We start from the raw sequence: 23,866 nt of genomic DNA, 5'->3' as shown, positions 1-23,866 counted from the left end.
ACAGGAGAGGTGCTCCGTCCCTCTAATCATCTTGGTAACCCTTCTCTGGACTCACTTCTACAGGTCCATGTCTTTCCTGTGCTGGGACCCCAGAGCTGGATGCAGTGTTCCAGATGGGGTCTCACCAGGGCAGAGCAGAGGGGCAGAATCCCCTCCCTCCCCTGCTGCCCACGCTGCTTTGGATGCAGCCCAGGACACGTTTGGCTCTCTGGGCTGTGAGTGCCCATGGCTGGGTCATGTCCAGCCTCTCACCCACCAGCACCCCCAAGTCCTTCTCCCCAGGGCTGCTCTCCATCTGTTCATCCCCCAGCCTGTGTTGGTGCTGATCAGGTGCCCTGATCCAGGTGCAGCACCTTGCTCTTGGTCTTGTTAAACCTCAGGAGATTCCCATGGGCCTGCATCTTGAGCTGTCCAGGTCCCTCTGGATGACATCCCGTCCTTCAGGTGTGTCAAGACCACCACTTGGCTTGGTGTCACCTGCAAATTTGCTGAGGGTGCTCTTGATCCTTATGTCTATGTCATTAATGAAGATAGTAAGTAGCACAGGTCCTTTTACAGACCCCTGAGGGACCCCACTTGTCACTGATGTCCATTGGCGCTCTGAGCCATTGCCCAGTACCCTCTGGATGCAACTGGCCAATCACTTTCTTATCCATCTAATAGTTCACCCGTCAGATCCCTCCCTCTCCACTTCAGAGGGAAGAATGTTGTGGGGGACTGTGTCAAAGGCTTTACGGAAGTCCAGATAAATGACATCTGTAGCTCTTCCCTTGACCACTGGGTTGGTCGGGCAGGACTTGCTGTTGGTGAGGTCCTGCTGGGTGTCTCAAATCACCTCCCTGTCCCCCATGATCTTCCCAGGCACTACAGACGGGTTGGTAGTTCCCAGGGTCCTCTTTTTTACCCTTTTTAAAGATGATTTATACTTGTTGCCTTCATCAATTGTCAGGCTCTTATGGGAACCAACTTCCACTTCATTGAAAGAACTGGAGTTGTGTCGTTCAGTGAATAGGAAACCTTTTTTCCTTTGTGCTTTATTAAATCATTAGAGGAACCTTTTTTCCTGAAATTCAGACTTCAGAGGTTGCTTAGTAGCTCTCAATATGTTAGTATCTATAGTGTAAGTACGACTATAATTACTGACTACCAAACTGTAAATCTACTTGTGTGCTTTACGGGACCTGATACTGAAATTCCCTTTAAAAGTATTTAGATTATTTCAGCAAACTAGTAACCTGGCTAATATGATGAATCTATGTGAAGGTGCATAAGATCACATCTTAGATGCAGATGAACTACCTGCTTTATAAATAGCAGCCCAGGAATGCCACAGAATTTAGCCTCTCTCATATGGTTTACTAGGTGGGTGGACTAGGGTGTGTTCACAGGAAGGTCTCTGTCAGCTCCTTTGGGCACAGTCATACGACAGACTCAGTCAGTGTGGGCAGGATGAGGTATGAAGTATCCACTACAACTGACTACCTTCTTTCAGTACTGGAGCAACTGAAAAGCAACTGGTAGATATCTGCTTCAAAGGTATCCCAGAGGCTTAGAAGCAGCATCTGCACCCTACACACAAGATCCAACAACTTTGTGCTTATAACCCTTGTTGTACTGATTCTAGAGTCCTATAGCATGACAGTTAAAGTCACTCTTAATACTGCAGCCCCTACTATGAGAAGTTACTTGACTGAGCATGTAAACACTTTAAACTACAAATACTAATACTTCACTGCATTTGCAGAGGAAACTTCCTTGCTGGAGAGGCTATACTCCATAATGGGATTGGGAAATATGCATCATGCTGTTCTTAAGTCCCAACATGATTTCTTTATATCTCTCTCATATGACAATTTTTGTATTTTATATTGGCTGTGATGTTTCTGTGTTTTTATTTCTATGTTTTGGTGGATTTTGGACAGGAAATTCATGTCATTCACTGAGTATAAAGAAAATTCACCTCAAGTAGTTCATTTATGGCATTAGCTATCAAGGTGCTTTCCAAAATTTTTTTCTGTGTTTATATTCAAATCTATCCCCTGTATGCAGCTGGTACTCTTTAAAATTCAGTAACAAAATGGTCACTTAAAAACAGAGTTCGTAGCCCACTGCTTAGTTCACTATCTTCACAACAGTGTCTAGCTTAAGGACACTGTAAGGGTGCTTGTGCCTAAGACAGACAAGGGTAAATACTTTCCACTCCCCCGACTGCTGAAGCAATCTTACCATCTTCCTTTCAGTAGAGTAATCTTGTATTCTTTACATTTTGTATTCTTTACAGTCATATGTCATGTCATCTGTCTAACTGAAGATCCTGTACTCCTTTACCTGTGCTTTGTTACATTTGCCACTCCGACTCTGTCCAGGGAACTGTATTTACATATATATATATACACACACATATATAGATAGATAGATAGATAGATAGATATACACACACCTTTATACTCGCAGCTTAAACTATTGTAACTTTAATATTTGTCAGTTTCTGTTGCTGTTTCACTCTTGGAAAAGTTATCTGGTCTTTTCTAAGTATTGGGCTAGTTTCCAGGCTCAGGTATATACCAGCAGTAATCAAGAATAACATGATGTAAGGGAGTCATAATAATAAATAAAACCAGAGTTTGGCTTGCTGCCGTGAAAAAATAATTCTGCATGCCAACTAACATTTCCAATTTGTTATTTTCTAAAGCATTAAAGATTAATGTTATAAAAAACAAAGTGTGGTTATAACCTGGCCAATTCTTTCTTACACGGAAGAGTGCCACTGCACAATGGTTGGTTTCAGGCTTGCTGAGCAGGGTTTTCTCACACACAAAACAATAAGGAATATAAAAGATGAAAAGAAAGCATTTCTCCAATACAAGCTTTCATGAGGGGTTTTTTCCTGGGGACACATCATGGTGGTGTTAAATAAGGTGAAACATACTGTGTTGTTGAAAATACCTTTTATCAAATCATGCAATCTTCAGTATGTACTTCTGTGTCAGCAGTGACTCACTGGGGGATTATAGCAACTTTTCATCATGTGAAAATAGTAATGACTTAATACCACTACCTTTAGACAATGAGTTGAGCTGGCAAGGAGTAGAATCAGAAGAACCAAATAGCTTTAGAACTGGAAAACACCTATGAAATCATTGTAGTCCACTTCATACCTGCTTATGATGATTTGTTTTCCTAAGTGCAGTTCTATTGTTTCTTTCAGTATATGCAGTGTTTAATTAGAATTTAAGGCTAGAAGGCCATATGCTTCTTTAGAAAGATTTTCTCAGCTCTGCACAAACTTGTCTCTGTCTTATATTGCCCAGTTACTATTACCCGATTTTTTTATTCTACCCTAGGTAATTAACCTTTTAAAAATAAGCTTAAAGTCTTTCCTCCTTTTTTAACTCTGTTGTACGCTGTTTGACAAGTAGATTAATAAACATTGGGTAGTCTCTGCATCTCATAAACTTCTAAATGTATTTCTTAAACTCATACCACTTTTCATCACTTTTTCTTTTGCTTCTGAAATGGTATTGTGACATAACATGCTATTATTTACCAGTAAATTTCCTATATTCATTCCTTCTTGCCTGTGTATTTCAGTTGGTATTTTATGTAATGGAAAATGATCTTCTCCACATTCACTCTCCAGTTCAAAAAAAAAAAAAAAGGGGAGAAAGAAAAAAAGAAGAGTAGTTGGCCTCCTCCTTCATGATTTTTAGTTTCCAATATATCCTACACTGTAACCTACAAGTCTCAGTATCACAGAATAGGTCAGGTTGGAAGGGACCACAGTGGGTCATCTGGTCCAATCTCCCTGCTGAAGCAGGGTCATTCTAGAGCTCATTCCACAGCATTGTGTCCAGGCAGTTCTTGAATATCTTCTGTGAGGGAGACTCCACAACCTTTCTGAGCAGCCTGTTCCAGTGTTTGGTCACCCACACAGTAAAGAAGTTCTTCCTCGTGTTCAGGTGGAACTTTCTGTGCATCAGTTTTTGCCCCTTGTGTGTTGTCCTGTTGCTCAGTGCCACCAAGGAGAGCCTGGCTCCTTCCTCTTGGTACCTCCCCCTTCAGATACGCACAGACATTGGTAAGGTCCCCTCTCAGTCATCTCTTCTAGAGGCTGAACAGGCCCAGCTCCCTCAGCTTTTCCTCATAAGAGAGATGTTCCAGTTCCCTACTCATCTTCTTAACCCCCCTCTGGACCCACTCCAGGAGTTCCATGTCTCTCTTGTCCTGAGGAGCCCAGAACTGGACACAGCACTCCAGATGTGCCTCACCAGGGCACAGTAGAGGGACAGGATCACCCCCCTTGTCCTGCTGGCAATGCTCCTCCTAACGCACCCCAGGACATCATTGGCCTTCTTGGCCCCCAGGGCACACTGCTGGTTCATGGACAGCTTGTTGTCCACCAAGACCCCCAGGTCCTCTTCTGCAGAGCTGCTTTCCAACAGGTTCATCATCTGGGGTTATTCCTCCCCATGTGCAATAGCACTTGAATTTTCAGACCCTGAATTTGCCTTTGCTGACTTTCAGAAGGTTACTCTCTGCACATCTCTTCACCCTGTCAAGGTCCTTCTGAAGAGCTACGCAGCCCTCTGGGGTATTGGCCACTGCTCCCAGCTTTGTGCTGTCCGTGTCAGTGATCTGTCCCTTGTCTGACTCATTGCTGAACAAATTAAACAGCACTGGGCCCAATATTGACCCTTGGGGGACACCCCTAGTGACAGGCTCCCAACTAGATTCTGTGACGACAAACACAGTCATCTGGGATCTGCCATTCAGCCACTTCTCAATCCACCTCACTGTCCACTTGTTTAGTCTACACTTCCTGAGCTTGCTGGTGAGGATGTTATGGCAGATGGTGTCTAAAGACTTGGTGAAGTATAGGTAGACATCACCCACTACTCTTCCCTCATCCATCCAGGTAGTTGTCTCCTCACAGAAGGCAATCAGGTTGCTTAGGTATGATTTTCCTTATGTCATGTGATCAAATAGCTGCCAGCTTTAGGATAAACATCCCAAGTATTGCCGCACAATTAAGAAAAATTGAAAGAGGTGATAGCACTGCTGTATCCTTCTCCTAGTCCCTTTTGTTATTTTATTCTCCTATTAACGTTTAATTCTTATCCACTGTTCCACCTTAAACAGTATTTGCTGATTAAGGTAGGTATTGCCAACACGTATTTCAGAGGATGTGCAGCTCTTAGTGTATCTTGTGGGACTACCACTCCATGTTTTCTGATCTTGAATAAACACTGGAGTACAGCTTCCTGTTACAGCAGTAAGAATTTTGCCATTTATTTTTGCCAGTTCTTTTCTCCTAGCTGCACTGTGTTTTGTAACTGTGACAAAGCAGTATTTAAAGGTCCATATACTTAATATTATTTGTAAATTATCAACATGTCTGGAAATACACAGTCAAAAGAAATCTTCCAGTGGTGAATATTAATTAATTAATAGTATTTCTGGTTTTGTTTGTAAATGCTTAACTCTTGGATTTGAGCAGCCTGGTCTAGTCGAATGTGCACCTACCCACAGAAGGTGAGGTAGGACTATATGGTCTTAAGGGTCCCTTTCAATCCACAAGATTCTGTGATTCCATGATTGTCCTATTTGAAGAAGAAATGGATTGCAAAGTAAACTCATAGCAAAACTGTTTAAAAATTTGAACTGAAATGTAATTCTTGAAGGGTTCTAAATCAATGCAAGTGGAGTACTTCTGTGGTTTTATAAATTTTAAGAGGATGTTAGAGCAGCAGTTCAAGTACTTAATATGATTTCTGATAAAGCAGCTTGTTGTTAGGAAGGGCCCTGGCTTTTGCCCCAGTTATAAGCTTTATAGATTTCCTGTTTCCTTTTACTAAGGCAAAAGTACAGGTGAAGGGATAGCTCTACAGGAAGATGCTTCACCAGATAGCAGCTATGGTCAATAACTAACAAACCAACCACAACAAAATATTTTTTAAAAGAATGATTTTACTTAACTCTTGAGCTATCTTTAGCAGTTGTTCACCCAAGTTTTATGGGGGGTACCTGAATATTTTTATTGCATTAAGATCACTCTTACTGGATCAGAGTGTAACTTAAAGCTATGGATTGTTAACACTTGCTATTTCTTGTTATTGTTAGTTATGCCTTATCTGGCTTTTTTTTTTTTTTCTGGATGTACATAATAACTACATGTTGATGGATAGCAACATTTTTTGTTGAGATACAATAAATTATTAGGCTTGGCAGTGAGAATGATCTGTTAAGTACAAAAATCTTATTCAAGCATGTGATTTGGAGACAAAATAGGGAAGGGGTATAATTTTCTTCCGTACCTAATAGAGTTCAATAGGGAATCTGTTAGATTAGTCCCAAGAACAAAATGTTGCTGTTTAAATACTGAAGTTTGAGGCTTACTCTTTGATTAGTTTTTTATCTGAACATAGAGATTTTTGTGTGTATTTTACTATCAGTGCAGAGAATATAACTGATTCAACTGATAGTTGAATTCTATTTGAGAAATAATCTGAGGAAAGCATAACTGCTGCCTTAAGTTATGTACTTATTATTGTACGTGGAAACCACACTTTGAATAATATGCACTTCCCCTCAAGAAAATTGGTTTGTTTGTTTCTTTTGTTTGGTTTTTTGTGTTAACAAGGTTGCAGATTGGAAGATGAAAAGATCCTTCCAAAGTTCTTAAAAATTTAAATGAGCATAGGTCAACAATATAAATTGTTCAATATCTTCTGTAATGATAACAAGCACAATAAGAAAGTTTTTGAATATGAATCATCAGTGCTAAGGTTTTTCTGAAATTATCAGTTGTACTGACAACATTACATCCCATTTTCTTAGAAGAAGGGATTTGGGAAAATATAAAAATGTAAACAAACAATGTGTATGGTACTACAGCATGCATAAAAGATGAATCATGAAGATAAACAAATTAAGACAGACTTTGTCTTCGTTGATTCTTTGAAAAATGCTTTAGATAAAGACTATCCACCTGAAAGTTGTTCTGAATAGACCATAGTATACAGCATTTGGTGTTTTGTTTGTAACAAGCTATCAAAAAAGTTATAAGGTCAGTTATTACTTAAATAGATTCTGTGTTGATCTAAAGAAGGCTATTGGCATAAAATGGCCTTGTAATTTACTTAGCCATTCCTATAAATTGCACTTAAGATATCCTAAATGAGACACACAACAGTGGTGTATTTTAGTTTGTAGAATAGTTTGAAAAGTTCAAGAGAATGACTTATGTGAAAAAATACATCGTTAAAGGTCAGTAAAGACCCAAATTTATTGCAGAGCTCTTCAAGTTCAGGCATGGTTTAGTCTTGTTATAATTTTAGAGGGTTTGATGTAGGTTTCTCCTGCACTGCATATGATTGCTGATTGAGAGAAAACCACAGACATTCGAGATCCGAGTAGCATTGTTACGTAGTATTGTGTGATCACATTCTAAAACTGGGTAGCATGCTGCCTCAGGTGAGGTGCTCACTTAGGTAGCACTGAATAACTTGGTGTGTCTAGGCTGAGTGTAGATAGTAATTTTTAGAATTTAGATTTGAAAGCATTTGCTGTAACATTTTAGTGCCTCTGTTGTTCTAATTTCTAAAAGTGAAGTTTAAAACAGTGTTTTAGGAGTCTCAATTCATTAATTGAATAATTAAGAAAAAAATGCTTTTGAGATTCTCAGCTGGAACCATGAGTCTACATTAAGGATGAGAAGCAGGCTTTACTGGTTTTAGTTTAATGACCTACTGAAACACTGGCTTTCCTCTCCAGTTAAAAGCCAGATTTTCACAAGTGTCCTGTTTTTCTTCAGACTACCTTTCAGTATCATGCAGCTCAGAGGTAAAACACTTGTAGTAGTATAGTAAATCTGCACAAGTTCAAGAAGTTGAAGTGTATTTGAAATAAATGTTCAGTTTCTGAAATAATTGTGGACTGGATTCCATGTGTTTGTTCATTAGAATCGCTCTTAAGTTTAATAAATTTCAAGCCATCATTTTCATTCCCTTTTCCTATTAACTGCACTGCTGAACACAAAAGCTGTGTTTTGTGCAGAATGACGGAGCTTATCCATTCTAGAAGGGAGTTATGCTTGGTATCTAAAGAACAATAACAGTTTGCTGCCTGACTGATCAATGCTGGATCAAGTTCACATTCCCAAGCTCCCACTCTCCCACCTACATACACAGGAGGTGGAAACATAGCAAAGAGAGGGAGGACAGGCCCTCTTTTACACAGAAATGTTGAACTTAGACTTGCCTAATAAGGGCGCAGCTGGGCTTGCATAGCAGTAAACATAGATTTTAATTATTGCTTGTAAAAACATTCAAAGAAAAGCACAGAAGTTAGCACCAATTAATTTTTAGCCTGCTCATTGTTTTCTTTACTCAATGGAAACAAACCATAAAGGTTTAAAATATTTTTCATGCTACATTGCCAGAAAATTTTTCTGTATTAGTATATAATTAGGAAGGAGTAGCCTTTAAGATATCTGAAACCTCTCCAGTTTCAAGTTCCTTGTAAGTAATTTTAGTGAATTGGAACCAGGGTATGAAATAACAAGAAGTCAAATGCTACTCTAGGAAATAATATTTGAGATCTTTTTAGTTAAGAAGGATAAAGATTTGGGCCTGAAACTGAGGTAAAATCTTATGTAACAGGAAAAAGTTACCATATACTGTCCACAGTGGTCTATGATTTTTAAAAGAACACGCATTTTACTACCTGGAAATGTTCCCTGTTTTCTAGGCTTTAAAAAAAATGTGTTTGTGACTGGAAGGAATGAATACATGGGGAAGGTATATTGCAACACACACTCTGTATCTGAAACCCATGCCCTCTCTAGTGCTGACCAAAAAAACTGTGGCCTGTGGATTCATGTAGTGGTTCAGTCAGAAACTCGGAGTGATCCTGAGGGTTCAAATGCTGCTTCTGTGTTTCCAGCTGGCTAGACTTGAAGATGGAAGTTCTTGCTTCTGCGCCCTATGCTTTTTTTCAGACATTCTGCAGAAACTCTGAGAAGTACTTCTTGAGAGCAGATGGTTACTAAGTTTGTCTAAGTCTTCATTCCATCTCAGTCAGTTCACTGTCTTCCACACAAATCAGTAGGAGCAATGTTGAGATATTTCCCAGTTTATAGTATCTTCCTTGTCTCCTTTTGACTTAGCAATGCTTTAGAGTCAGACTGAAGACATAGATGTTGATTACCTTTTCTTTAATCATGGAGAATAAGTCATTTTTCTAAAACTTATTCCATCTCCATAAGGAAGGAATGCTTTATCTGTTCTGTCTACCCCCTTCTAAGAGAGGTAGAAATTTAAATTTCTAAAAGAGAAATTTAAATGCTGAAATGAGGATGTCTGGAGAAAGATAGGTTTGAAAAGTCTATTGGCTGACAGAGCTAGTATATGTCATGGTTCAATTTATGGTTAATTGTCCTTAACATATGGGCTAACAGTATATCATGGCCAGAGGGCTGGAGGACTTTTGCTTTGAATGTGTTTTGTTAGTAAAGCTGTCAGAAGTATTTTTGATTGCTTCAAGGGATCAGTAAAACTCAAATTTCAGTACCTCTGGAAGGTGTATTTTATTTCTTCAACAAGAAATTCAACAAACAAGTGAAGTTGTGTCAAGTAACATCTGAGCCTTAGCCATGCGCTCTCCCAGCTACTGCAAAAAATTAACTCCGTCCTGGCTGAAACTAGAACATTATCCACCCCTTATTCTTCGCCATTTCTATCACACCCAGATCCTACACCTTCCAACTATATACACACACACAAGCACAGGTATAATTTCCATAGTCCAAAGCCATTTCTCCAAGTAGTCTATTAAGTTCATTTAGTCCATAACTGTTAGGTTTCAGTCTGCATCAGGAGCTCATGACTGCTGGAGCAGTCCGTACTCATTGTCCGTGGTAGTTCTGGCAAAAAGTGGCAGTGTCATTCAGCAACCAGTGTTATACAATTCAACGTTACAGTCTCTTCTCACCCAAAAATCAAATCCCCTTGAGATACATTTCATGTTTCCTGGTCCCTCTGCATTACCCACCAAGCTCACTCAGGTCCTTGGGCAAAAAAAATGCCAAGGATGGGTTTGCCTTTGCTTGAGGCAGGACTAATCCAAACTGTATTCCCTAATATTTTCTTGTATGCTTCACAGGGATTTTATCCCCTTCTATGGTTCATGGAGGTTTTGATTGGGCAGGGACAGCTCAATTGGTAGAGCCTCAGGTGTTAACTAAACCAGGTGGCCTTAGCTAAATGTAAATCCCAGTGTTTGACGGTCCCACCACCCATTGCTTTCAGCGTGGTTTTTAACAGTCCATTGTACCGTTTGATCTTCCCAGAGGCTGGTGCATGATGGGGAATAGGGTAAAGCCACTCAATACTGTGTTCCCTGGCCTGGCTGTCCAGAAGGTTGCTTTGGAAATGAGTCTTGTTGTCTGACTCAGTTCTCTCAGGAGTTCCAGGTCACCACAGGAGTAGCTTTGCAAGGCCCAGGATGGTGTTCCAGGCAGCGGTGTGAGGCACAGGTACTTCTCCAGCCATCCAGTGGTTGTTTACAAGAGCACGTAGCACTTGCCTTGGCAGGCCTGCAGGAGTGTGATGTAACCAATCGGCCAGGCCCCCCTTATTTATATTTTGACCCATCATCTACCATACCAGAGAGGCCTTGCTTGGCCTGCTTGATCCCAGCATGTTTCCCAGTTAAGGATAACCTGGGACACAGAGTCCATGGGTAAGCCCATCCCTCGATCATGAGCCCATCTGGGTGTTGCATCTCTTCCCTGATGACCTGAGGTGTCATGGGCCCACCAAGCCAGAAATAATTCACCCTTGTGTTTCCAGTCCAGATCCTCCTGAGACATTTTAATCTTGGCAGCTCGATCCACCATCCATTGTTGCGATGTCCTTCAGTAGCCTGACTCTTGGGCACGTGTGCGTCTCATGATCGACTTTTGCAGCCAACTTCTCTACCCAGGGAGTGACGTCTTGCCTCAGTTCAGCAGCTCAGATGGGTTTATCTCTGCACTGCCAGTTGGTCTTTTTCCATCATTCCAGCCACCTTCACAGAGCATTTGACACCATCCATGAGTCAGTACAGAGGTGGAGCACGGGCCACTTCTCTCATTCAGCAATACCTAGAGCCAGCTGGACAGCTTCCAGCTCTGCAACCTGGCTTGATCCACCTTGTCACTCAAAAGGTTCTGCAGCTTTCTGCATGGGGCTCCATAGAGCTGCTTTCCATTCTCAATGTATCCCTACAACATGGCAGGAGCTGTCAGTGAAGAAAGTATATCGCTTTTCATTCCCAGGTAGCTGATTATATGGTAGGGACTCCTCAGCACATGTCGCCTTTTCCTCCTCCAATGATGATGGTCTGAAATTTTTGTCTTCAGGACAGTTAGTGATTAATTCCAAGATCCCTGGGTGATTTGGGTGCAAAAGCTTGTTGTTTTTCAGGGCCCCACTTGAAATAATTTTTCTTCTGTGTTACATGATAGAGAGGGTTTACAATCTGACTGTAGACTGGAATATGCATCCTCCAAAAACCCTCAGCACCTAGGAGAGCCTGTGTTTCCTTCTTGATGGTCAGTGATGATTGCCTTTATTTAAGACAGTTTGAGGGGAACACTCTAAAATGAGTTACTTCTGCCTAGTTTTAATCAATTTCTTTCCCCCAATAAGGTGAAATGAATATGACTAGTTGTTACAAGTGACAAAATAGCAGTTTACTAAAAAATCGAAATAGCAACAGGCAGAAAGTAACAGCAATAGTCACTAGATGTGACTTCACAAAGTTGGTGAAATCTCATGGACTCCCCAGGAGCAAAGAGAAACTCAAAATGGTGGCATATCCCTTTCCTGAAGATGGCACCAGGCATGGGTGACCACTGTAGTGGAAAAAAAGGGGAGATGGCAACCGCCCTCCCCTCCTTGGGGGGCGGGCAGTAGCTCCGTTGGGAAATGCAGCTAGCAGACTCTGGCAGCTGGGACTTGGCCAGGGTCTAGAACTCGAGAGGAACTTTGCCTTCCTGTTGGCAGTAGACAGCAGTGCAGCTGGCTGGGGTGCTTCACGCTCTGCACCTTTTCACCTCAGCCAGGCACTGGTGGTGGGCTGGGGAGGCTGCAGAGTACTCCTCTGGGGCTGTAGGCAGGTGTTGCAAAATTCACTCTGAAACAGTATTTGATTGTGAAATGCAGCCTCTTGGGTTGCTACTGTTGCAAGTAGAGGCAAGAAAAGGCCAAGAGGCAAGCCAAGTGGCCAGAGAGGCAAGAGAGAGACTCTCTCTGCATGAGTAACTTGACTTTTAAAGATTCCAGGGCACCCCCGAGCCCCTGCCCGCCATTGTTTACCAGCCACAGGGCTTTATAGAGACAGTAAAGATTTTTGGGCACAGAGAGGTATGGAACACAGAAACATTTTGGGTTACCCAGGACAGATTCATAGCAGGCTACTTTGCTAACCATGCCCATTGGACTCCGATGATGTCCATCTTGCCATTTTACTCCTAAATACTGGATTTTCTGGGCAGGTCCCTCTACCTTACTCTGTTTTATGGCAAAACCAGCCTTCAGGAGGATTTGGATTATCTTCTCCACTTTCTCAGAAACTTCCTCTGCTCTGTTGCCCCAAACAGTGATGTCATCAATGTACTGCAAGTGTTCTGGAGCCTCACCCTTTTCCAGTGCAGTCTGGATCAGTCCATGGCCAATAGTGGGGCTGTGTTTCCACCTGTGGGGCAGTTGATTCCAAGTGCACGCCCCTCCAGCTGAAAGCAGACTGGCTTGAGTAAGCCTCTGCTGCTAAAGGAATGGAGAAAAGTGAATTAGCAGTGTTGGTGGTGGCACCACTTTGCTGTTTTGGACTCCAGTTTGTACTGAGGTTCCAGCACATCCAGCACAGCAGCACTCCAAGGTGGTGTGACTTCATTCAGGCCATGACAGTCCATTGTTTCCACTCTTCATGGGACTTACACACTGGCCATATAGGACTGCTAAAGGGTGAGCAAGTCTTGCTGACCACTCCCTGGGTCTCCAGCTCATGAATCATCTCATGGGTGGGGACAACAGAGTCCCAGCTGGTGTGGTTTTGCTGACAGTGCAGTGATGTGGCAGCAATCAGTACCTGTTGTTCTTAGACCCTCAGCAGCCCCACAGCAGAAGGGTCCTCTGAGAGACCAGGCAAGGTGTTCAGCTGTCTAATTTCCTCTGTCTCCGCAGCTCCAACAATGCCCTTTTGGGTCCTTGAAATACCCTTTCCTGAGGTAATCTATGCCAAGGGTTCACGTGGCCTCTGGGCCAGTCACAGTGGGGTGGTTTAGCCATCCATTCCCAGCCAGGCTCACTCCAGCTTCCAGTACAGTCGGCTGTTGGGATCCCCAGAAATAGAGATGGATTCTGCCCCTACATATCTTGATGGCATCAGGGTCCCTTGTCCACTGGTGTCAACTGAAGCCTTATACCCTTGTGTGTCTGATGTGCCAGGGCACAGGATCCACACAGGCCAATAGATCCAACTGTCCCTTTCCTCCACCTGGCTGGAGTCAGGGCCCCCCTAGTCCTGGTCATAGCACTCATTGCTCACTCCTTGTAAATATGAACTGAGGTCCCTTCAAGAGGACCAGAAGTAACATCAGCCCTGCTATTCTGTCTGAGGGAGGTCTTGCCCACTGGAAACTGGAGTGGCATTTATCCTTGAAGAATTTCCTGTGGTACCTATTCTTCCTTTCAGGTCACACACCCATGCTGTTAGTGCAGATGGGTTTCCACCCCACTTCCTCATATCCTCTCTGAGGTGATTCAGGTAAAACCACAGGTTTCCTCATGGTGTGTACTCTCTCTCTCTCTTGAGCTGGGAGGTGGTTGCTGCCAATAGCAGAGACTCTGTTCCCATACTAGAGAAGCATAGGACATATCCTCTCTAATTTGGTTGAGGCACCTGCACAGTAGCAAGAGCACCTGGTGTAATCAGGAGAGGAATTTAAAAAAAAAAAAAGGCATTTTAGCACACCCTGAAAATATTATCATACTATAGATAATAAATGTAATATGATACATTAATTATTTATCTTAAATGTTATATAAGATTATTTATAAGTATTATTAATTATAAATACTTATTATTACTTACATTAATAACTAATAAGCTTATTATTTAGAGATCCTGTGGTCGTGTGGTCAGAGATGTTTTCTTTATCAGATTATGAATCTGATCTTGCAACTAAATAGGTGGTTACAGTGACTCCTTTACCTAGGAACTTCCTTCATGAAGCAGAGTTGCCAATGTGGATATGAAGGATATCTTCCCATAACCAGTTTGAAAAAAATATTCCTGCCACAGTATATGAAAGTCATGTTGCAGTGTACTGAAAGTACATCCTCAAAGTTGTTGTTTCAACAGGTTTTTGTCTCTTGGAGGTAGATATAGTTTCAGGAGAAGCAAGTTTGACTTGAACAGACTTTCTCTGGAGGGATTTTACCAGGAAAAATACCAGACACAGCATGCTGATCTGAAAAGAGCGTGTTTATACCAGTACAGCTACTCTCAGAGGAATTAGAACATTTAAATTTATGATATCAATATAAATTAGCATCTTTCCTAAAAAATGGATAATGTCAGAAAAACTTGATTTTTCATTTCAAAATAAGCTGTATGCATGAAAACTGCACAAAATCAGTTGGAGAACTGTTCTAACAGGGGCACATTCTGGGCTGGATTTCTTTTTCAGTAATTTTTATCTGGTGGTGATATAATGTTTCTTCCAATGTGGACACACCAGCCATCTTGTCATTTTCAGATGTAGCCCACTGCCTCCTTAGTCTCTCTGCCAAGTCCTGGTAGCCATAGTGCATTTTAAAGTCCTTGCAATTGTTTCCCAGTCAAATGTTTCAATGCTTAATCATCTAGTGAGCTACTGGATAAAATACTTTTCTGTATTTTCATTTTCTGAACCTTTTTACAAAAGATTAGAAGCCACATCTTTCCTGCTGAAACAAGTTTCAGATTACACAGACTATTCTGAGGGCACATTGTATTCTTAGTTTACAAATAAAGTAATTTTCTATCTTAAACTACTGTACTTTTTTCCCCTATAAATATGTATGGTAGGAAAACAGTTGTATATGCTGCACTTGATCATAGTTCCTTCAAGTTATCCTTTTCTGATATCACGGTGATGACGGCATCAGCCTGTGAAAGTAGGCTGTGTCATTCTAGTATGGTAGGATGAAACTGGTGGGAGGAATCTGTATTTTGTTTTCTAGTAAATGGAAATGTGTAGAAAGGTACAAAATTGCAGTTTGTATACTGGTGAAGTTAGCTACATCTTGTAGGAGAAAATTACTTCTCTGTGTGGTTGCTAATGTCCATGTAGATCTGAATATATAAATGTCAAAGTGTGTGTGCGTGGTGTAAAATTCAGAAATGAGAGGTTGGAAAACGACTTGACTGCATTAGTTGTCGATTTCCTCCACTTGCAGAAGCTCTTCTGAAATTCATTTACAGTAAAGATTTTTATTGACACATTTTCCATTTTTTCTTTTTGCCTTCTGGTATCTGAGGGCTGTTGGAAAACCAATAAAATGGTATTGATTCCGTGTGCACCGTAGGTAAAACTACCTTCTTAGTTTATCAATATTGGTTGTTTTTGCATAAGAATAGCACAGAGGGGCTGAAATTATGGGCAACCTATGCAAGGGAATAGTTCACAATTATAGTTTTTCACTGAGTTACAAAATATCATTACTAGCCATCACAGCCAGAACAATTTAAAAACAGTTTCTGTTTCAATGTAAAATGAAAGAGTTATTAGTTGCAAAAATATCCTCTTGTTTTCCAGGCTATGTATGATTCTTCGTGTTCATTGTATGCTTGGGATCTGGTCTGACTTGAGTAAGAACCGGTGTAAATCATTGCCTAAGTTATTTACCAGGATATTAGGTCTATCTTCACCCAATTGGTAGTAAGTGCTACCTCCTCCCCCAGTTTTTCAAAATTCAGTTATATTTAATCCTACTGCTGCAATGAGGGATCATAACATGTTTTGACATGTGTAAGTGCTTGTTCCACTTAATCTTAACTGTTCTAAAGGACAGATCCATTAGCAGTCTCTAAAAAGACAGTCTTCCCAAGTAAAGGAGGACATGGAAGATGGACTAATCTCTAAATTTCTATCATGAAGGGATTCAAGTATGACAGCTGGTGTCATGTGGACAGCAAACAGGACTGTTGATGGAGGGTAATGCAGTCATTCCCGTTTCAAATTGAGTGTTCCATCACGCTTTTGTCTGGTGTAAGTAAGCTTTTTAAGTATGGAGGAATACAGTAGGAGACAAAATGTTCTCAAAAACATCTTTCCTCCCCTCCTTTTCTTTCCCTTGTTCCCTCCTCTCTCATGGCTCCCCTTTTCTTTTCCTCTTCCTCCTCTCTCTCTTCCCTGCTTTCTCTCCCACTCCCAGCAAAAGTTCCTGCTTTTGCAATGAGCTAAATCTTACTGACACATCAATAAATGGAGATAACAGCTGACTGCACAGCCAGTGTGCTGTGACCACCTCTTGTTAGGCCCACGCTATTTCTGTCACTGCTTTTTGTCTTCTGCAGGCTATCTGTACGGGCAAGTTAGCTCTTACCTTACGCTGCAGTGCTATCATCTTAAGAGCAGGTGAATGTTCAAGTTAGGATGTACGCAGCAATCAGCACCAGGGAACCCCAGATGTTGGCTCCACAAGGTATATTACTGTGAAAAGTCAGTAACAATTCCTCTTGAACTTCCTTCACTGCTGTGCAGCTACTACCAACAAAACAGGAGCCTCCTCTGAATTTGAACGCACAGTGTGTTTGTGTGTTTGTGGTTTTCATCCCAAATCACCCTCAGGATTTGCAGGTCTGAAAATCAATGTCTCTGATAGCCTTTTCCCCCCTAGTTTTCTCTAAACATTTGACAGGAAAGGAAGTGCAATTCTTTAAAGAACTTAAATAGGTTTCATTCTTTCTCTGATCCAGTGTTTCCCATAGCTACTTCTGAGGGAATGTACAGTCTAATCTGTTAACTGACCCAAGGAAATACTGTTTAAGTAGTTGCATTAATTTGTGTTTGCCATTAATATAATTTTTTGGTCATTCCATTTGAACTATGTGCTGTTCTTCTTTCTTTGTTTAAATACTCTCAGTTCAAGAGTCAATTTATAGGCACTTTCAGAATTACCATTTAGTAGAAAAATCTGCTGTGGCTTTACAAAATAAAGACATGTTGCTGACACTAGTTTCAAGTAGACCTGTTGTGAGCGTGAAATAAAAAACTACAGTAAGATTTTCTATTGTGATATCTCTGTTGAAAACTTCATCTTTGTTTAATACTTCATAGTGAAGTTGCTTCTATTTAAAGCATTGAGTTTGATCTTGGCTTTGATCTAAAGCTTTTGATCTTGAAAGAAGGATGTTGTGGCAGTAAAACAAAAAGGCTAGGACAGATTTTTTTTTTGCAAGTGATAAAGGGGTACTCTCAAGATTTAATACACACTTATTGGATCTACCTTTATTTATTTAAATCTGTTTACAAAGTCCATCTAATTCTATGTATTGAGGGTTTGCTTACACACGTTTTAATGTGCCCTATTCTTCTGCTAGAGCACAGATTTCCTTTTGAAGCTTTCAGGGAATATAGCAATATACAGTGTAAGTGTATAAATAATTTTCTAAAGAATATGAATAATTTTTTAAATACTGACAATACTATAGTAGCATCATTTTAACTATAACAAGTTTGATGCACTCTATCCTTTACTGCCTCTTGTTTTTTAAATATAAACACAAAAGCACTTGATAAAATCCTAACTTAGGAATTTATAGTATTCAGATTTTTCATAGCTGACATAATTATCTCCCAACATGCTGGAGTTTGAATATCCTCTTCTGAGGGTGCAAAAATACCTGATGGAGTCCCATGCCTAAATTTAATCACCTGTTCACAGCATCTCGTTGAATAAATAAGGCTTTTAGCTGAGGCCTCGATAAAGAGCTTTCTGTGCTGCAGTATACCTAAAAAGCTGCTTTGGATCTTGTTTTTAAGATGCATTTCAGATCCTCCAAAGTAGTTTAGTAGTTGAATTCTGGAGGTGCGAGCAAGTACCAAGGCCAATGTTAAAGCAATTAATGGTGATGATACTTTCTTGAACTATCCCTGCTAGGCCTTTCCTCTGTCCGTAAAGACCTATGACAGAGCATTTGGTAGGAAAGTTCATAGGAAAGGGGCTTCTGTAGTGAGGGTCTTGAAGAGAGAGCCTAGCTCTAACAATTAGGCTGCAAACCGTGAGGAGCGTGCGTGTGGAGGTGGGGAAGGGCCGTCCCGTCGGCGACGATGTCGGAGGGAGCGCGGGTTGGCGCAGCCCCCACAGCGGCCGGGCCGGGCCGGGCCGGGCCGGGCCGAGCGGGGCCCGCGGCCGCCCCTCTGGGGGTGTCTCAGGCGCGGTGCCCCGGCCGGGCCGCCCCGGAGCCGGCCGGCCCTGACGTCTTTAAGGCAGGCTCCTCCTCTCCGCGGGGCTCCGGGGGCCGGAGCACGGAGGCGGGGGACCCTGCGGAGGTGTTTCATTTCCTACCGAGGGCTGCGGTGTACCGCTGCCGAGCCCGGGAACGGCGGGATGTCGTGGGTCGGAACGGGACGAGGCAGAAAGGAGCGGGCGCGGCTGCGGGGACTGGCGGCGGTCGGACCCGGCTCCCGCCGCGCCTGCCGTCTCGGTGCCGCGGGGAGCGGAGAGCGTCGCGGATCCTCCGCCGGCGATCCCGCCTCACGGTGTGCTTTCTCCCCCGTGTAGCCCCTGTTGGAGGAGGGAGAGACGTGGAAGGAGTGTCAGCTCGTCCAGCAAGTGAGCGGCGAGGTGAGGAGGAAACCTTTCGCAGCTATTACATTGCACCCGCTTCTTGCCCTTGCTAATCTGCTCCTGGAGTTTTCTACCTGACACACCACCCCACCCTGCCCGGCTTTTGCTTTAAAACGTAATTGCTTTCGTATTAAGAATAAAAATATTAGTACAGGAAAAAAAAACCCACCAAGTGTTATTACTTTATTCAATAATAACAACCACGCCATCCAAATTTGGCGTTGGTAGTCTGGAACAATGTTCGAGTGGGTGGCTGGAAATAAATCTCTTACTTGAAATAGAAGGTGTAAGGGATAAAGTGCAGAGGTTTTTCCCAGGAGTTTTTCACACTGCAATGATAGCTTTCCATTTGGCAACCTGGTCTGACATCAAAATGTTCTTTGTGCAAAACCCTTTAAAGCAAAACGTCTAAGATGAAGAATATCACCTGACGCTTTGATCATGTACAAGTAATAACCAGATTACCTGAGACCACATCACTTTAGAGGGGAAAAGTGCTTTTTCCTTTCTAGTGAAGCAATGAAAAAAGTTGTCTTGAGTATCTTTATAGCTTTTTAGTAATGCTGAGTAACTGCAATCAGGTTGCATCTTCTACCTAAAAAAGCACCATGATTTTGAACTCCAGGTCACAAAATGGACTCAGACAAACCGGAGGATCAGAAAAAGCAGCAAAAAGAAAATGAAACAGGATGAAGTTGTTTTCCAGCAGGTAAGCAATCATGATGTCAGTTTGTGTAATGGGACAAAGGGCAGCAGATCCAAAATGCTTTCTGATTATGCCTTCTTAAGCTTGGTAAAGATGTTACTTAGTGTCTTCAACAAGATGATAGTAAATGGGTGTTACAGATGAAGTTTCAGAGTCACTATGTAGTTAAAATGGCAAGAAATAAATAACTTTTTTTAGATGTCTGTATTCAGAAGAGAAATTTTTCCTATATTTGTATTTAACTGGGACATTCTCAGGAAGAAACAGAAGGGTGCTGTCATCAGAGAACTATATCCCTTGAGAGCTTTTGACAGGATCTGAAGCACTTTTTTCAGATACTGGTAGGTGAGAGACAGTTTTCATGGTAGATGGTGGGAAAATAATAGATGGGATGTGCATGTTGAAACAAATATTTGGACTATGTTGTTGACTCTTCATTCAGAGGGTGAGTTTGAAAATCATGTATTTCCAGTATAGATACCAGTTAATGAAAATGTGATGATTATTTTAAAGAATACTACAGAGGACTATTAAACCTGAATGCAACCAAATTTGAACTATTTTTAAACCAATGAATTTTGATTAAGCTATTGTGAAAGACCTGTTCTATAAGGTTGAGTTGACCATTTAAATTGCAATGCAGAGAGATAAGTAGTTAGCTGATACTAAATAGTCATTTTCTGTCCCTTGAGGGAAAAAAGGTGAATACAAATGTTCTTCCAAATGCATTATTAGAACTGTGATTTTTTTTTTTTGCTTGTTTTGGTTTTGAAAACAAATTTATGATTGTATTTTAAAGCTCTTGTTACCTTTAAAGGATTAAAATAGTAGTGTGTTGGTTTGCTGTTTCAACAGTGCTTCTAAAATGCATGATGAATCATTGCTGTTTCTGTAGCCAAATTCTTCCTGATAGCATGGCTGCCAGCTCCTGGGATATGTTGCCTTAGTATGGGCATTGCAAGTATATGACAAGTGTCCACAAAGTGCATTGTTGTGGGTGGATGATTTTCCAGCTCCATGGTTAGCTAAAAATTGCCAAATAGCATCCTTTAATTCACTACTTTTATTTTGTAACTGGAATGCATCATTTAGGAAAGATGTTATGTGTTGATGTGTTTTAGAATGACATGATCTAAATAGAGATAGCATCAACTGTTTCACCGGAAAATTCCATTTCTGTTTATATTTCTGTATGTGAATGTGTGTTTGTGTCTATGTGTAGCATTTGTATTTACAATCATTTTATGCTAAGATGAAGATTTTTTTAAGCAAAAAATTGTATTGCCTTGGGAATTTGTGAGCAAAATGCATTGATAGTACAAATAACCCTAGTACAAACCAGTCTGCATGCATTTTGAAACAATTTTTAAATGGTGCAAAGTAGATCCCCTGTTGTGCCTGAACAGTGGGTTTCAAAGTGCCTTATGCTGATATACCAATCCTAATCTCTTTTTATAGAGGAAAGTTCCATTAGTGCAAAATCTCTCTGTACTGATAAAACTTCTTTTCTGCTGAGGATGTTGTTCTCGCTCTGCATTTTGTGAGAGAGAACTTCAGCATGTACCTTGCTGGGTTAGAAATGCAAAGCCTGATGTGTAAACATAAGATATACTCACTGTTTTTTCAAACAGTAATTCTAGAGCAAGGTCTGTGAGTAGACATACGAATTAAAATTGAAGGCAAGCATAACCATTGTCTTCTAATATCTATAAGTATTAATAATTCATGGAGATCCAATGCGGATTCACAGAACTGCATTTGCAGGGTACTTAACCACGTGGGAAGGAAGAAGTGTAACAATCTTACATTTGATACTAAACCTATTCACTGAGGTTGGAATTCTTTATGTTGCTTGAAAGTCTGGCCATTGCAATGGTGATTTTTCCAATACAGTAACAGATAAAAGAATAGAAGAGAAAAAGCATGAGGGACCTCCCTGGTTCTAGCAGAGCTTTATTATTTGGTTTCAGAGTTGGTTGCGTTAGGTTTCCAATCTTGACTTACCGGTGCAATTCCTTCTTAGTGTAGGTGGTGCTAACCTCTGTTTCATGAGAAGTCTTGATTTTTAGTTGTGTCCATACTAGCTTATAGAAGAAATGGCATTATACAGAAGTTATCTTGAGAGATAAACAAGAGAACAAGAAAGAGAAAAGCATGTAATGGAAAAGTAGGGTAACCTGGAAGATAGTAGAGAAGTAGAAATAAAGGTGTGGAATGAGAAGAGGGAGGTGAGAAGGCAAGCAATAATAAACAGAGAAGTCAAAGAGTTGGTACCAGCTCATATTACAACTGTGATTAAAATAAGGATACTGATGGATTTTGCTACACCTAGAAAACTGAGCTTTGCTTTGATCTTACTTATCTTTTCAAAACAAACACCACCTTATTAAATGTAGCTTCTAAACTTTCCAAACAAGCACTAACTTTTTATATGTAGCTTCTAAACTTTCATGTGCCTGTGCTGTTGGGTTTTCCTCTAAGCTTTCATGTGCCTGTGCTGTCCAATTTTCGTCTATCATTTTTCTTCTTTCTGATAGGAAGTTTCTAATACAGGGTGGATGACTTTGCTATACTGAGACACCACCAAATCAAAGCAAGTGCTGCATCCAAGTACGAAATTTAGGACAGAAAGATAACTGTATGGAATAAGTGAAACAGAATTGTGAAGGAAAGGTTGCTGACAACTGCTGGGGAATTGCTTCTTGGAAAAAGTTGCCTTCTAAACAGTTAAGTTTGTAGGAGCTGACTTTACATACAAGTATTTAAAAAACATTTGAGGATACCATGTGCTGGATAAAAACTACATGACTGTAATGTTAACGGTGCTCAAGGGGAACCAGTGGGGAAGCTTGTGTAGAAAGGTGTGGGGCTGCTTTCCAGTGTGGATCCACACGGTGGATTGCAGCAGTGGGATAGAATTGATGGGTGAGAAAGACTTCTAGCCGAATAGCTGTGGGTCCTCATACTTCTGCTCTTCTTCTTTATTTGGGTTTTTTTCATCTGTTTTTAAGCTTTTTAAAATTTCTAACCTTGTTGCTGTTCTATCTCTGAAACTTCTTATATTTTCTTAACACCTTTTATGCCAATTCTTTTGTTTCCTACTTCTTTTTCACATCTTGTGTTTTTTCCTGTCTTCTTTTGACTCATTTGTTTATCTTCAGTACTGTTCACTCCTTTCTATTTACTTTCAATCACTCTATCTGTTTGAAAAAAAATGGCAAAAGAAGTTGAAAAACTGAAAAAGGTTACCTTTTGCTCACTGTGTTTTCTGCTTATAGTTCTCTGTAGCTACTCTTCTTGCAGTATGTGCACATATACACAAGTTTAAACACATTCACCCTTTGCATTTCTACTTTTGCCATCCTTTCTATTCTTGTACATTTTTTACTCCTCATTTAATATTATGCTGTCACTTCATGTTGTCCTTTATCTGGTCAGCACATTTAGCAGTCAGTATATGTATCAATATAGAATGCTATTCATGTTTGAAATTTAGAGAAGGTGTAACAGAGTTGATAGGAGTTACTTGGTTAAAATAAGCGTTGTTGTATAATGAAGACTATGATAGAACTGTTAGGTGGTGGTGTTATGATGATGATGACGTTTGTTTTAATGATTGACTGTGTCTGCTTGAAAAAAAAGATTCCATTATCCTATCTGTGTTAGGCAGAAGAAAATGATCTTTCAGTCAGACTAGTGGAATTGTGGCATGCGATCTGTGTCTACTGTAGAATTTGTGGAGAAACATCTTTTCATTAGAGGACTAATTCACTTTTACATGACATTCAGTGTTTAAACATAAAAGCTTATTTGAAAATATTCCGGTGGTATAAATAGTGTTACCAGATGAGATAGCAAGGATACACAGGATTTAGGAAAAATACTGAAATATGTTTGCGTATATATACACACTAGATAAGGAACGTGTTTCCTGCAAATGATCAAAATTGCATTTGACTGTTTCAGTTTTAGTTTGATTGTATACTGAAACTTTGGGGAGTGATTCAAGTTTTCCAGAATAATTTCTGCTGCTTTCTCAGAAATACTGTTTTCTTGTATTTAAAGTTCATCTGCTAGTTTTACTAGCAATGTGACTGTCTTTGATTTTTTCCTGTTGGTTGTTGCTATTGATCCTTCGTGTGACTCCAGAGATTTACAGTTGTCGGTATTTAAGCTCTGTTAATAACCTGAGCAAAAATGACTTTGTTGATATAGCTGTTACGTTTCTGATAAAAAAATAGAAAACCCAAACCAGTTGTGATATATATGCTAAATGCTA

At 40.6% G+C, this 23,866-nt stretch overlaps 1 protein-coding gene across 9 annotated transcripts in view; it reads left to right on the top strand.

Annotated features, from left to right (window-relative positions):
* Positions 1-23,866, top strand: part of AOPEP (aminopeptidase O (putative)) — a 191,070-nt gene that overhangs the window by 93,508 nt on the left and 73,696 nt on the right. For all 9 annotated transcript variants that reach the window (XR_004237628.1, XM_032096936.1, XM_032096930.1 and 6 more), the window contains 2 exons: positions 18,816-18,878; positions 19,507-19,590. Coding sequence is in view for 8 of the 9 variants with exons in the window: in XM_032096936.1 (XP_031952827.1) it covers positions 18,816-18,878; positions 19,507-19,590 (147 nt within the window). In the remaining variant the exon portion in view is untranslated. Of the gene's footprint in view, positions 1-18,815; positions 18,879-19,506; positions 19,591-23,866 lie in introns of those variants that run through there.

The sequence above is a fragment of the Corvus moneduloides genome, chromosome Z (assembly GCF_009650955.1).
Source record: "Corvus moneduloides isolate bCorMon1 chromosome Z, bCorMon1.pri, whole genome shotgun sequence".
In the NCBI taxonomy this organism is placed as follows: Eukaryota; Metazoa; Chordata; class Aves; order Passeriformes; family Corvidae; genus Corvus; species Corvus moneduloides.
The sequence above is the reverse complement of the archived record's forward strand: the minus strand, read 5'-3'. Positions and strand labels throughout refer to the sequence as shown.